The sequence below is a fragment of the Eretmochelys imbricata genome, chromosome 18, assembly GCF_965152235.1.
Source record: "Eretmochelys imbricata isolate rEreImb1 chromosome 18, rEreImb1.hap1, whole genome shotgun sequence".
NCBI classification, from domain to species: Eukaryota; Metazoa; Chordata; order Testudines; family Cheloniidae; genus Eretmochelys; species Eretmochelys imbricata.
Genome location: NC_135589.1, coordinates 16,378,309 through 16,393,250, shown reverse-complemented (window position 1 = coordinate 16,393,250; position 14,942 = coordinate 16,378,309). Strand labels below are relative to the sequence as shown.

Here is a 14,942-nt window from a genome sequence, read left to right as displayed (position 1 = left end):
TAGATAATGATAGGAGTTTGAACGTTGTCTTGCCGGCTAAAAGTAACATTGGGATGTTTCTCTTTCTCCATTCCCCACTCCCATTGCAGGGGCAGATGTGGTCGACTGGCTTTACACGCACGTGGAGGGCTTCAAGGACAGACGAGAGGCTAGAAAATACGCCAGCAGCATGTTAAAACACGGCTACCTCAGGCACACTGTGAACAAAATCACCTTCTCAGAGCAGTGCTATTATGTCTTCGGGGACCTCTGCAGCAGTAAGTTCCTCGACCGTGAAGGGCAAAGCTGCGCATGTGCTCTATGCCAGCTCCTCTGTCCTGGCAGGAAGCGCAGGACAACCTCCTGTGGGATCTCACAAGCGTGGCGATTTCCACACACGAGCCTGCCCCCCACCAGAGTTACATGATCGTGAGCCAATATTTTCCTCTAGGAGAAGCAACTGAGTTATCTTGTCAGAAGTTGGGAATGGGCGACAGGGGATGGATCACTTGATGATTCCCTGTTCTGTTCATTCCCTCTGGGGCACCTGGCATCGGCCACTGTCGGAAGACAGGATACCGGGCTAGATGGACCTTTGGTCTGACCCAGGATGGCCGTTCTTATGTTCTTATCTGGGTTGGAAGGATGGCCTAGTGAAATAGGACACTGGACTGGGACTCAGGAAATCTGGGTTCCAATCCTGACTGTCACACGCCTGCCTGTCCTCGGGCCTCAGTTTCTCATCTGTAAAATGGGGCTAGGATTACCCTGCCTTACGGGGATGCTGTGAGGGGCTCAAATGCTATGGCGATGCAGACTGTGTAAGTATGATCTGAAATTGAATAATGATTTCATGCCCCGACACAAGCGTGATCAGCAGAGGCATTCCGTCTGGCCCTCCTTTCATGTAAATGGGAATAGGCTGCCAGGGCATTCTCCGCTGACCCCTCTTGCTCTGGAATTCATTCTTCAGGTCATTTTGGGGGCCCCCATCGTGGTAGCGCGTTAGCACCTCTATTTCAGCAATGGCTGTACCCTCACAACTTCCCTCGGCGGTCAGGACCGATCCCCCTTGTACAGAAAGGGCTCTGAAGCACAGAGGGGATCGAAGCTACATCTGAGCTCGGGGTGCGGCCTGAGGCAAGCTAGCGCTAATAATAGGAGCGTGGCCGCCATAGTGTTCGAGCAGTGGGAGCAGCAGCCCGGGCTAGCTGCCCTGAGCATGTCCCCCACACCCCAGGGCCTAAGCCGGTTTATTGTCGGGACGGCTGGCCTGAGCTGTCCATGCTGCCACAGCTTCACTACTCGTTTTAGCACACTCGCTCAGCGTGAACTAGTGCAAGTGTGAGTACGCACGCTGGGAATCGCAGCCCTGGCTGGACTTGCCCAAAGTCACACGGGGAGTCTGAAGCAGAGTCAGGCATTGAGCCCTGATCTCCTGAGTCCCAGTCTAGTGTCTTAAGCACAAGGCCACCATCCTTCCACAGTCCACCAGAGACTGGCTTCGTTAACCTTTTGGTTCTGCTGCAAGGCCCATCTCCCCACTGAGACGCTGCCTGTAAAAAGAATGTCTTTGCGGGCGGATAGGCAAATGATAAAAGGTTTGGGGCAACGAATCAGATCAGTGCATGTGTTTTTTGCACTCCCAATTGCACACGCCTGCTTGAGAATACCCGTCCCTCCATATTCAATATTCAGGCCCACTTCACCCTGGGTAATAGTTGGATTGAACAGCTGAGGTTAAGTCCCAGGTAAACCCATTAGCTGTCGTTCTATAGGGTGGTGCTAGGGAATTGTACTGTCCTCACCTTTTCTTTCTCCCTCCAGATATGGCTGCCTTGAACCTTAACAACGGTTCTAGCGGAGCCTCTGATCAGGACACTCTTGCTCCCCTTCCACATCCTGCTGCACCTTGGCCATTGGGTCAGGGTTACCCCTACCAGTACCCACTCCCCCCTCCATGCTTCCCACCAGCATACCAGGACCCAGGCTTCAGCTACGGAAGTGGCAGCGCGGGTAGCCAGCAAAGTGAAGGTAAGCCTGTGAGTGGAACACACGGTGTCCCAGCTCCCGTTATCCCTGGCCGTTTGCTTGAGTTTCCCTAGTCCTGTCTGTGCTCCCCTTCCCCGTGGTTTGTATGCTCCATGCATGGGATTTGCTGCAACTGTGCTGAATCAAATCTCTCTTTGCAGACTCAAGGGAGAGGAGGGCCGGCCTTTCAGCACCGGAGTGAAAGTGCCCGTTACATTTTAATTGAGCCAGCACGATATTCCATCTGGGTAGTTCGCTAGAGCTCAGCACACAGAGCAAGAACCAAGGGGGAACTAGTTACAAGGCTGTCTGTCATGTCCAATGTGGCATAGGTACCCCACAGCATTACATACTACGTAGCACTTACAAATCCCTAATTAATCCAGCGTTAATGACCCAGTCCTCACCCTGGGAAAGAGCTACATAGATAGCAGCTTGCCGACTAATCAAAAGGCAACAATGAGACCCTGAGAGGTGAAGAGCCTGGTTTTCACAGGTGCGAGTCGCCGAGTTCAGTGGAGTGCTCAATGTCCATGAAAATCAGGCCGTTAGTGGTTTGCTTGAAGCCATGTGCCAGAACTGAGAGTCAGGGACAGAAGTGGGCTTCCAAACTACGTGCTCCTGGCTTCCACTTCCATCCTGAGTGCAGAAGGCCATTCACTTCCTCTCGTGTGAAATAAGCAAAAAGAGTGCTGTCTGGAGCAGCCAGCCAAAGGGACTGCAACCCCTAAACGCTGTTCCGCTGGGACCACAATTACTTTTGCTCTGATGCATGTTGCATGGGTTGCGTAAACGTACCACCTCCTTCCAGCCCTTGCTACGTCCTTCTTCTGAGCCAAGTAAAGAAAACATGATTCTGTGGTAGGACTGTCCAGTGGGCGGTCCCCTGCAATTTCTGAAATTCACTGCTTCCAGTGTGAATATCCCTCTTGGAAACGCTGCCCATAACCAAAAGGCAAGGCTCAGAAGGAGGCTTCAAGCTTGGGCGTGAATTATGTTACCAAGATGAACATCCAGTAATTTGCACGCAGCGCCTCCAGACTTAACCCAACCTGCTTCGTTTTGCAAACTCAGGCTGGGAATCCCATGAGAAGAACTCTCTGGTGAGACGACCAGCGCTTGCCCTTCCCACCTCAGCTGAAAACAAATGTGTGGGGAAGGGGAACCAAAAAAATTCAGATCTTTAGGAAAAAAATCCACATCAGGTCTGTTCCGCCACTGGGGCGGGGGGACACTGATTTTTCCTAATGTGGTTCACCAGTCCCTGTGAGCAACAGAACATTAGCTCTTTGCTGCTGGAATAGGAAAGGTCCAGTCTTTTTATCCATGCATCCTGGGTTACCAGCTAGGAGAGTTTCATTAAAGGCAACGGGAGGGTTTCATTTTGAAGGGTTCAGCACTTTTTTCTCCCTTGTTCTACTTTTGGAAACTACACTGCTGTGTTGTTTCTTGTTTTGTAACTGTGTTATTCCCTTGTTTTGTTCTGAGCACGCATTAGACTGAAGGATTCAGAAAGGAATGGCTGACACTAGGGGATTGGTAAGCTTCAAACGCCTCCATAATAACAACAAAATTCATAGCATGATCATTTAGACTCTTGTGATCCAAATGTTTAGCTGTTCCCCTCCTCCCCTTTTATTTTATTTTCAATTGTCAGAGGCACTTTACCTGTCCCAGCGCATCTTGTTGTAATACTGTGGCATTAGTGGAGTGAGCAATCTGACCGCAGAGCGGGACAACAGCTACCGGGGAATGACGTCCGAATTCTCCCTGCCAACGTGCAGACTTCCAAATGGTGCCCGCCCCTGAGCGCCTTTGGTCAGCCTTTTGACTTTTTTCCTTCTGCATCCTGTTTTTATTAATCCAATAAGCTGCTTCTGGAGGTGTCCACCAATTCTCTCCTGTTATACGCCTGGTGGAAGGCCTGTGGGTGCCAGCCATGCACCTTAGTTGTTGGGGGGTGCTGGACCAGGCAGCTGGATCTAGTCACACTGGGCATTCGGAAAGCTGATGTGACTGATGGAAGCGTAAAGTGAGCAGCCACTGAGGGTGTAGCAATAACTCAGCTATTCAAAATGAGAGAGTGGCTCTGGCAGGTTGGTCGTGACCCCCAGACAGAAAAGGGGATATCCCAGGATTTCAGTGGCCGGGGAGCCCGAGGGTGTCTGTGCAGATCTGGTGAGTGTCCATGTCATACAATTGGTACCTCGTTGGTAGTCGTCAGAGCGGCCAAGGATCCTAGATTTTGTTCTCCTCTCCTGGATTTGTGGTGAGGTGTATTGGAAGGGCAATAAGAGGAAGCTTGCCCTGCTGTTGCCCGAATCTTACTGTTCTGGGGAGGACACAGCTCTTAGTAAATAGAGGGCTTAGTTCTCCAAAGCTGTCAGTTCAGCTCCTTTCACCTGCACCAAACTGAATGCGCTCCTACCTTCAGAAGTGACTGTGCTGACGGGGTAAGTGAGCCCCCGTTCTGGGGCCCGATCTCGAATAGCAGCTCCCACAGAGACCTTTACTTTGACATACACGCCAGCTTTAATCTCAGAACGTTACTACAGACTCGGCATTGCATGCCCAGCGTAGAGCTAGAACGTGGGAGGAGAATGTCAAGGGGCCAGTTTTGTGCCATCAGGTTTTAAACCGATCTCTCCATCCATGGGAATTCCTGCTTGAAAACTGATGCTATTGTCCTGGGACACGTTAGGGGAAAAGGAGACTTCTCTAGTGCTTCAAAGATTGCCACAATGTGGGGACTTCCTGCTGGGGAACAAAGGCCCACTGCACTGGAGTTTCTTCCTATCAAGGTGCTTCTTGATTTTGCAAAGCAGTTGCCAAAGAGCCCTGCCTTAAGATTTGTGTTTGGGTGGTGATGGGCACAGCGCCATTCGCTCGAGGATGAATTATAATCAGTGCCTTGTAAGAATTCTGTGTCGCTCTGGCGTCGATCCTGCCTGGAGTGTGGGCTGGAACAGTCATCTTATTAATTCCCAATTATGTTCTGGTACATGGCGGGGGCGGGGTTTATTGGCTCATTAGGAGATGTTTGATAATGAAACTCAGCATTTATGTAACGCTTTGTTTTCAAAGGGCTTAGCTAACCAATCCTTACAACACCCCTGGGAGGTAGGGGAGTAAATGTTATAACCTCCATTCATAGATGGAGAAACTGAAGCCCAGAACAGTCAAGTGTCTTGCCTAAAGCAAACAGGGGAATTGGTGGAAATTAGGAATAGAACTCACCAGTTGCAGCCTGCTAGTCCTGAGTTCAAACCCCTCGTCCACACTGCGTCTTGGGTATTCCACGTTCTGCTTTGGTCCTCAAGCCCTCTGCGTTCTGCAGGAGACTTTGAGATCTCTACTGCACACACCAGGCCTGGCTAGTTTTCTTTCCTCCATCTCTTTTTTGTTTTGCCTTTTCTCAATATAATCTCATCAGCAGAAGGAGAGCCGCGACTAGCAATAGGAGCACCTGTGATTCTCTCTTTCCCTCTCTTCCGTTGCATTAACCATCAATGCTGTGATGACTGAGTGGAGTAGCAAGCACTTGTTCAAATTCAGAATCTGGCCCATGGTTACGAGGCGGTGGAGTTTGTTCGTGAATGGAGCCTCAAACTCTAAGGGCTTTGGTTTAAGCAGAGCAATTAGTTCCTTGTCGAATGATGGCTTGGAAAGTTAGGATTTTTATTTTTTTTAGGAGAGAGATTTTACTTGGAAATATCTGCCGAAGTATCCTTCCATGCTCATCCTTATGATATCTGAGAACCTCCTGCAGCTGTTCACGCTGGGCCTGACCCAAAACCCAGTGAAGTCAATAGCTCACACTCTCATGCACTGCTTGCACACAACCTCTAAGGCATCATTTTCAGCCTCTGTTGGGAACATCTTCTAGACTCAGCATGTGCATGATACATGGCAATCTACGTGCAACAACTCTACACACCGGCTTTTGAAGGACACTACAACCACAAAGCGCCTCCGTGATGGGCTTTGTAGGAGTCTGCCTTTGGATCAGGTCCTAATGCCATGGAAGCCAACAGAACGACTTCCATTGACTTCACTGGATTTGGAGCAGGCCCGTCCTTTGAATCCGCTTTGTTTACCAAAGGCTGATGCCGGAAAGAGCAGATGAGTTTTGTTCTGAAGAAGCGGTTTCGTGGTAGAATAACCCATTCCTGTGCCAGGGTTCCTGGCAGCCACACATTGAGTCAATCATAGTGTTAGAAGAAACCTATTTTGTGTTTAAAAACAGAACCCGTGGCCCCCCCCCCATCCCTCCTTTTTCTCCCCTTTTTGTCTTTTCCCTCTTCTTTGCTTGGCCAGTGGGAAGGCATGGAAGCAGAGGGGCTTCAGGCTGTAGTTCTAGGCTAGCTAATGCTTTCCCCATGCTGGCTCCGGAGGGTGGATTGGATCGATGTGCATCTTTGCATGCCGCAACCTCCTCAGCTTTGTTCTAGCAGGTGTCGTCGCCAAATTCTGGAGTCCTCCATAGCCTGTTGTGCTTGACGTGGGCCGGAGTTGGTCATGGTCATTGTTGCCACTGTGGGTTTGATGCCGGGGGGATTTCAGGACGTGTTGATGAAAGAGGAGGGGAGGAAACATGACTGACTGACCCTCCCATTCTGTTCCTGTTGCTCGCTGTCCACAGGAAGCAAGAGCAGCGGCTCTAACCGGAGCAACAGTGAGAACAGCCGGAGGGCACTGGGCAGGGAGAAGGACCGCAAGTCAGCCGGAAGCGGCAGCGAATCCGACCACACCGCCCGCAGCGGGGGCGGAGCCAGCGTGGTGCGCCGCGAACGGCCCGTCAGCCAGCTCAGCCACGTCTCTGCCACCCACAGCGAGAGAAGCCACCACAGCCACCATTCGTACGGGCCTCCGGGGGTCCCACCCCTCTACAACCTGCCAAAGCTAGGCTCCAAAGTCTACGGGACGAGTGGACCCCCCGGGGGACCGCCCGTGAGAGAACTGAGTTCCGTTCCTCCAGAGCTGACGGGGAGCCGGCAGTCCTTCCAGAAGGCGATGGGCAACCCTTGCGAATTCTTTGTTGACATCATGTGAGAGGAAGTGCCTTCAGACTCTGTTTCGGGGGGAGGGGCGGGAGGGGCTTGTTTTCATTGATGTTGGGGTTGGGTTTTTTGGGGCGGGGGGGGGGGGGTCGGGGTCCTTGCCGAACACTTTAAGAAAGAAAGCTTGGCTGTATTGCATGTAACACCTTCCTGAATCTCAGTCGTGTGTTGCAAAACAAAAAACAAAAAAAATCCCCTGGGATTCTTAAATATCAGCAAATCGATGGCATCTTTTCTTTCCTCCTCTTTTTTTTCCCTTTCTCCTCATGTTGTTTTTTTTAATGTGATTGACTGGTGTATATTCACAGCCTGACGAGCTTTGGTAATTGTGGCACCTACTTTCAGTGCAATTAGTGTGTCGTCTTGACTGATTCAAGGCTTTTTTTATTTCATATGACTTCTAAGTTTCCAGTGATGCATTATTAGCACCTTTATCTCTCTCTCTCTCTCTCTCTTTCTCTGTCTTACCAGAAACACTGGCTACTATGATTGATTTCCTTGTCATACGTCTGGTAAATAGCAAAATACAACACATGCAGCCCTGACGCCTGAAAGTTTGTGGGCAGTATGTAAGAGGGGAAATTCCCAGCAGGAGGCAAAGATCTGATTCGATGTAGAACCCTTCTTTCCTCTGCTGAGTAAGGAGTAGAATTGTCTTTCATTTTGACATCATCCTATCACAACCGTGACACCCCTGATGATGAGGCATGTCCATTTTTGTCTGGTCTTAACGTGCACTTAATTGCTGTTGGAAAGGTTGTTCCTGCAGCAATGGGACAGTTGCCACTATCTGGTTATTCAAGGCATAGATGCAGCTTCCCCTGATTAAAGAGGGGATTCTCATCCTATTCCTGCCCACATCAGTGGCTTTGCTGGTAATTCTGGCCGCTCTTTTTCCTCTCGGTTGCTGAATAAGATCTTCCTGGCATCACCCTTCCCAGCTTCACCTCTGCTGTGAATCAGAATCCTGGGGTTGGCCCTGCAGTGTTACCAAGTGGGCATGTTCTGAATGCAGACAGGGCTAGGTAAGGGAAATGCTTTTATGGACAGCTCAGAAATGCTAAAACCGATTCATCTTTCTACCTGACACACAGTGAAAACTGTGTTAAGGGTCCCACTTCCAACCAGCAGCTTTTTCTTAAGCATCCGCTGTCGTACATCTCCAAGGATTTCAGTCCTATGTTGTTGGCCCTTCAGTTAAAATCCACCTTTATTAGTAGTCCACTCTTCCTGATGAATTTGAGGATAGGTGCTTAAATCACGCTTCACTGTGTAGAAAAGATTTACCCCCAATATGACGGTCCCTCCGGCTATATTTCTTGCATTGTTGTTGGTTTCAGTGCCTAGCAGGCATGCAAAAGAGATGTATAGCTGAATACTGCTGGGATTTCATGTTCCCTTATAATCCTACTGCAGCACTGACTTCCCAAGCAGCGTGCTTATCATGTCACGCACCCTGGGGTGGCTGCCACAGCTTTTTCTTTTACTTTTTCTTAGTGGAATTAGAAAAAGACAAAGGGTAAAATTTGCAAAAGTAGCAAAATGACTTAGGATCGTAGGGCTCCTTTTCAAAAGCGACTTAAGCACAGAGCAACCTGAAAGTCAGTGGGTCTTAGGGCGTGTCTAAATGAAGAGTTAGTGCACAGAAAGCTGGGGCGTAAAGTTGCAGCGTTCCAGGGCGTCACATACCAACGGTCCATGTGGAGCTTGCTGCTCTACCCACAAGGTTCCCTAGAATGCACTGACATAACGGCTGTTTGAAACAACCATTCATTTCACCAGTGCACACTAGGGTACTCTTAATGCACAGTGGCAGGATCCACATGGACAGTTAGTGTGCTGGAGCACTGTAGATGTTACACCCCACCATGCCACACACCAACTCCCTGTTTAAGCCCCTAAATCCCTTTTGCCTAACCCACCCATTGGCTAGCCTCGCCAAGCTGTGTTTCTTTGATTCAGCTGGAATCCCAGCCTAAACTGGCTAAGTATCAGAGTTGCCGGTAACCAATATAAAATTGCACGATCCTTTTAGAACCTGGAGCTGTTTGCAACGTTTTTTTCATTTTTCACCTAGGCATGATGCAAATACTAATTACATTCAGAGATTTTTTTTTTTAAAGCAATCAAAGAAATCGTCCCTTACTTTTGCTGTAGCTCAAGGAGGCCCTATTTTAAAAAAAAAAAAAAAAAAAAAAAAAAAAGTCTTTGATTTTACTGACAATCTCTGGTGGTTCTGCTTTTAAACCAGTTTTTCACTTCTCTGCTTTTTTTTTTTTTTTTTTCTGGCTCACTTTATCTTAAAGCAAAAGTTACGGGATCAGGGGAAAAGATGGTAGTGTTAATCTGTTAGGGTATACAGAAGGGGGAGTGATTACAGGCTGGGCTTTCACCCAAGGAGGCTGAAGTGTTTTGTTTCCTTGTATGTCTTTTCAAGAGTTGCAGTTACACACTTGCTGTATTTTTCTTTTTGTTGTTGTGGTAAGTGCTATTGGCAGAAAAACTGCTCTATGTCGTGTTGCCCTTTGCTGCTGTGTTGAAATGATTGTGTTATGTATTTCCGTGTGCATGGGTGACTCTGGACTCAGGCTGACACAGTCCCAATTGTAGGTGTGGGAAGGTGCTCATCTGCTGAAGGAAGCAGGCTGCCAAGTCTGGCTTTGACTGTGAGTTAGAAATTAACTTGGTTCTATCCAAACTGGCTTCAGCTGAAATCAAGCTCCCACTTAGGGCAAAGCACGTGCTGCTCTGTGTGCGATGGCAGGTTATTAAACAATGAACGGTATTTCGAATCTTCTATTCCCTGAAGAGCCATAGGAGAATCTAAATGCCCATTCTATGAACAGTGCAATACATCATGATTGCAGTATAATACTTAGGGCTTGATTCCCCTCTCCCTTCCCCTGGAGGAATGTACAGTAACTCCACTGAAGTCTAGGGAGATGCCAGGCTGAGTGAGTGGGGAACCAGGAGCAGAATGTTTGTCACTTATTCATGAGTGGATGGAGGGAGATCTCCAAAATCCTGCCGATGCCTTTAAATATGTCCAAGTTTATCTGTGCCGCCTGCGGGCGTTTGGGCCTAATTTTGCAAGCATATACTGCCAGGTGGAGTGCTTCCTCCAGAGAGACGTGCCCTTGACGTCAACGAGGCAGTTGTAAGTGCTACGCCAGGTGGCGAATAGTTGACGGATCAGGCCCTTAAAGAGCATGTCGTTTCTTAGTAGAGCCCAGGTTAGTTTGCTCCTTTTAAGGTCGGGGAGCCGGCAGTGGTCTGGCTCTAGAATGTATCTTGACCTGTCCTCCTCTCACTGCAAAGAAAAGTGATGGGCTTGCCGTTAATAGGCACATGAAGGGGGTGATGCTGAACGGGTTCAAATGACAAGCTGGTCTCATAACAGGAGCCTTAAATAGTATTTGAATTGGGGGGGGAAGGGGGGAGTTAACACAATCTGCCTGTGCTCTGCAGCTGGACTTGCACTATTATTTATTCATTCCTGTCAACAGCAACTAATAAGAACAAATAGGTGTGTTTTATGGATTAGAGATTACCTATGTGCCAAGGCTTTGGGATGATGCCTCCTACTGGAATGTGAGGGTAATGCACCCACCTAATGTATTAACCCAACTGTCTAAAGAGTAAGATTTTGGTGAATGGTTTATGAGCGTCTTAAAGGCACTGCTGATGTCTTTGACCTCCTGTTAACACATTTGCTTTTCAGAGGTAATAGTCCCTGGACACTTTATCCAAAGGTATATTGGATGGCAAACGATGCACAGGCGCTGACTTTTTTGATATTTTTGTTGGTTTTTTTGTCAAATTGACAGTCCCATCTTGAGACTGACAGCTGATGAGTTGATGTAATTGTTTTTGTTTTGCATTTAACTGGATTGTAATAAGATTGACTTTAAAAAAAATCATTCTAATCAGTGATTAGAAATACATGTAAAGAATTTATGTACAGTAGAGGGGGGAAAAACGTTAAATGATTTTAAATAATGAAAACCCAGACTATCACCTATTCTAGAATTGGTTCTACTCCGAGAGTGACCTTTTACTAGCATGGACTGCACTGTTCCTGTTAAATGTCTATTGCATAATTGAATTCTTTTTTGTAGATATTGTATTAAAACCCAAGTGTCTGTATAGTTAATATATAGCTGCTTACGTGTAAATGCTATTTTAAACACTAAAAAAGCTTTTAATTTTATGTGACAACTGCACCCAGTGTCTTCCCTTTATTGATGAGGATCATTGGACTTCTGTAGCACTTGCTATCCGGGGATCTCGAGGCATGCATTATGTCTGACAGTTCCTCCCTGAGAGAGGTAAGTATTCTGTCCAGTTGATAGGAGGATGTGGGGTCTGGAGATTAGAGCAGGGAACTGGGATTTAGAGTTGTATGGCCTATCATCATTTCTCCGGATGCTCAGATACTGACAAGGCACAGGCCCTGAGCTTGTCACCAATGCATTTGTGCAGAAAGCATGTTTGTCTCTTCAAAAGAGAGGCTAGATTAATTAGCCTATCTCCTCCCTCTCCCTGAGCCTGCCTTTGGAAAGGCAGTAGACAGAGCCTGTGCGGGCACAAGTATAATGTAGATGGTGTGATATTTTGCACTAGATGGACGAAGGTGTTAAGTCCTGGGCCTAGGTTGGAACAAGCTGTCTGAGTTGCAAACCCAAGGAGTGAGAAATCTCTCCCTCTGTCCCCTGGAGCTGCTTGAACCCACTAACACAGTCCTGTGGGTCGACTCACTTTTGTTCTGGACTCTGCACGTCTGCCCTAGCTGAGATGGAAACCAGGATCCTGCCAGACCGCAGATTGCAGATGAGTCTAACAAGGAAACCCCAACAAAATGCCTTTGATAAACGGCATAAAGAGATCCGCCCTCCCTCCCTCTAAAGCCTGAATTGACTGAATGGGCCTGGCACAGGGATTCTCCCTAGAGTTTGATTGAGACCAAATCCCCCTCCTAGGCTGGCAAGAGCCAGCAGAATGGGGGGAGGGGGTTTGCTCTCAGTCATCATGGGACCCTAGGCGACCCCTGAACGCCCCTCAGGCCTATCATGGATAGTACTGCCCTGTAGCAGATAGGGACTGGAGACCTCTTCTCTGGGCTGTGTGCAGAAGAACTTCCCCGGCTCTTCTATCTTTCAAAGCCTACATGTCGGCTTGGAGAGAGCTGAGGGGAAGTTGGCTAAATGCTGGATGCTAATCACAATTTAGAGCCAGTGCAGAGCTGCTCAACTGTAAGTGAGAGGAGAACTGGGCCCAGTATTTCTCAAACCTTGCAGATCTAGGTTGTGCAGCCTGCACTTACTCAGCAGTCTAATGAGGGAGTTAGATTATTGACTCCAGCTGGGGTCCCAGAACAGGTGACTTCACTTGGCTGTAAAAAGAAAGGGTCAGTTTAATCTCTGCTGACCTCAAGAGAGTCTCATCAAAGAATGTGGCTTTGTGTCTTTCCTGGTTTGAAAATGCCATAAACTGCTGCATGGTCATGAAATCACCACTTGGGTCATCTCACATGTGACAACACATCCTTGAGTACGGTCTCCGGCAATGGGGACTTCCAGGCATAAAGCCAGATTCTGATACGTTGGCTCGCGCTGAGTAGCGCCTTACTCCACACGAAATCCCACTCACATGAATTTCCATGCGCACACGTACACAGGCTCCTACCTCCAAAAGAACTTTAGTATGCAGGGAGTTAAAGAAATGCAGAGGAAGAGGTGTGCACGGGATGCACTGCAAAAGTCCTGTTTCTCTAATGTTCAGCCTATCCCATAGATTAGTGTCTGCTTATGTCCAGTCATCATGTGCATTCAATTGATGGGATAATTTTCATGCAGCTCAGTGACTGACTGATAAAGCCGCCCTGATAAAAATTGAGGTAAAGACCAAACGCTTTGGGCCAACTTTGAAGGGGGGGAAGGGGGCGGAATAAAATAGGGAGATCTCAGAAAAAGAGCTTCTTGCTTTCTAAAAGGTCTGCCTTGGGTACTTCTGAGGGGAACTCACTGAAGGCACCTTCAGACTGAGCTGTTGCATTTTAATGTAGATTCAGAGGGCCAAATGTTGATCTAGTGGTGTAAATAAGGAGTAAATCCATTTTAAGTCAATGGAATTACATGGGTGTAAAATTGATATAAAAGAGAGTGGAATCAGGATGTATGTGTGTTACAATGTGATAAAATGATGCTTTTTTACTGTCCCCCCAAAAAAGAATATGATGGTTCTTGCTACACAAAGGCCCCATAAAAACTTTGTTGTTCATAATCTAGAATCTAATTTTGGTAAAGATGGATCCTGCTTTGATGTTCCTTTAGGAAAAAAAAAAAAAATCCACCCACAAACTCAGACACAAGGAACCAGGAGATTTCTCCCTGAAATAATGCACTGCTTTTGTTTTCAGCACAGCAAGCAACGCACTTTGAGTAGGCAATGAAATGGAATGCACACGATGGGTTTAATTTCTGGGATTTATTGATATTGAACTGAGCCTTCATTCAGGCAGAGCACAGGAAAAAGAACAGGTAGCTTTGCAAGGGAGGCTATGTCTACACTCAAAATGCTACAGCTCCGCCATTGAAACGCCGTAGTGATGGGAGGGGTTCTCCCCTTGCTGTCGTTAATCCCCCTGCCCGAGAGGTGGTAGCTAAGTATGGAAGAATGGTGTTAGGGGTTGGCTTAACTACATCACTGGGGGGGAGGGGTGTATTTTTCACACCTTTGAGTGACTCAGCTGGCTCTACCTAACTTTACAATGTAGACCAGTCCCTGGGATGCTTTGGTTGTGAGCACTTGAGGAGTTCTGGGGGCTGATTGCTATTCTCTGTGTGTGTATGTTCCAAGCAAAATACTGTCTGTATTTTGTCTGTGATGGGGCTTTCTCCTGAGAGTCACTGAGCATGTAGATGGAGGGGCCCATGGGCCGAACCAGAGTGACACTGCAACCTCTTGTAGCAGGTCACAACACCTGGAATGGGGAGCCAGGCCCAGCCTCTGCTGCTGTGGGGTGAATCTGGAGTGGGCCCTTTCTCCAGCCCCTTCCCTGGCCCTCACCTTTCAGCATCCCCACTAGTCTCTTGTGAATGTTGATGTAACAAAAAACACATTATTTGGTGGCCTTTACGTGACTTAGGGTTTTTTTCCCCACACCTCTGCTGTAAAATGTACTAAAAATGTCCATGCCGAAATCATAGCCTAGTTATAACTGTGGCTTTCAGACTGTAAGCTCTTTGAGGGCAGGGACTGTCTTTCTAGTCTTTGTCCTTGCAGCGCCTAGCACGGTGAGGTCCTGGTCCTGGAGCTCATAGACATTACTGCAGTGCAATAAATATCATCAGCCTCAGTCTGCAAGCCCTCCACACACGGAACTTCCGCTGAAACGCCTGCAAACCCAGGGCCTGCTGGTTATCACGAGATCAGTGGTTCCCAAACTTTAACAACCTGTGAACCCCTTTCACTAAAATGTCAAGTCTCACGAACCCTCTCCTAAAAATGAATATTTCCAGGGATTTTCTCCTTTCCCTGAGTATAAATTATAAAAGCCGTGATCTTGGAAATATAAAATTTGTTTTTATGACATGCTTATTACACACTATTAATTATTTATCATTACAGTATTTTTATTATGTTATGAAAACGGCAATACTCTTCCCAGATCTCACTTTCGTAGCTTGTATCACTTTGAATAAGCCTGTTATAAGACAAGGCTCCTATGTTTCATCAAGGAGTGTCAGATGTGAAACAGCATGAAGGGATTTAAGAAGCCAACTCAAGGAGTTCCTCCTACACAAGCATTCAGGTCTTGAGCAGTCCAGGCAAACAACACACGTTACAACAAAGCTGAAACTTGTTCTTCAT

The 14,942-nt window shown here is 47.6% G+C and overlaps 1 protein-coding gene across 3 annotated transcripts in view; it reads left to right on the top strand.

Moving 5' to 3' along the window:
- The window catches only part of DVL1 (dishevelled segment polarity protein 1), a 174,411-nt gene extending 167,344 nt beyond the window's left edge, over window positions 1–7,067 (top strand). For 2 of the 3 annotated variants that reach the window (XM_077837159.1, XM_077837158.1), the window contains exons 13-15: window positions 90–257; window positions 1,807–2,013; window positions 6,653–7,067. In XM_077837159.1, coding sequence (XP_077693285.1) covers window positions 90–257; window positions 1,807–2,013; window positions 6,653–7,062 — 785 coding nt within the window. In that variant the 3' untranslated portion in view covers window positions 7,063–7,067. Of the gene's footprint in view, window positions 1–89; window positions 258–1,806; window positions 2,014–2,171; window positions 3,948–6,652 lie in introns of those variants that run through there. The other variant, XM_077837160.1, reaches the window with a different exon arrangement.
- Window positions 7,068–14,942: the final 7,875 nt, after the last annotated feature.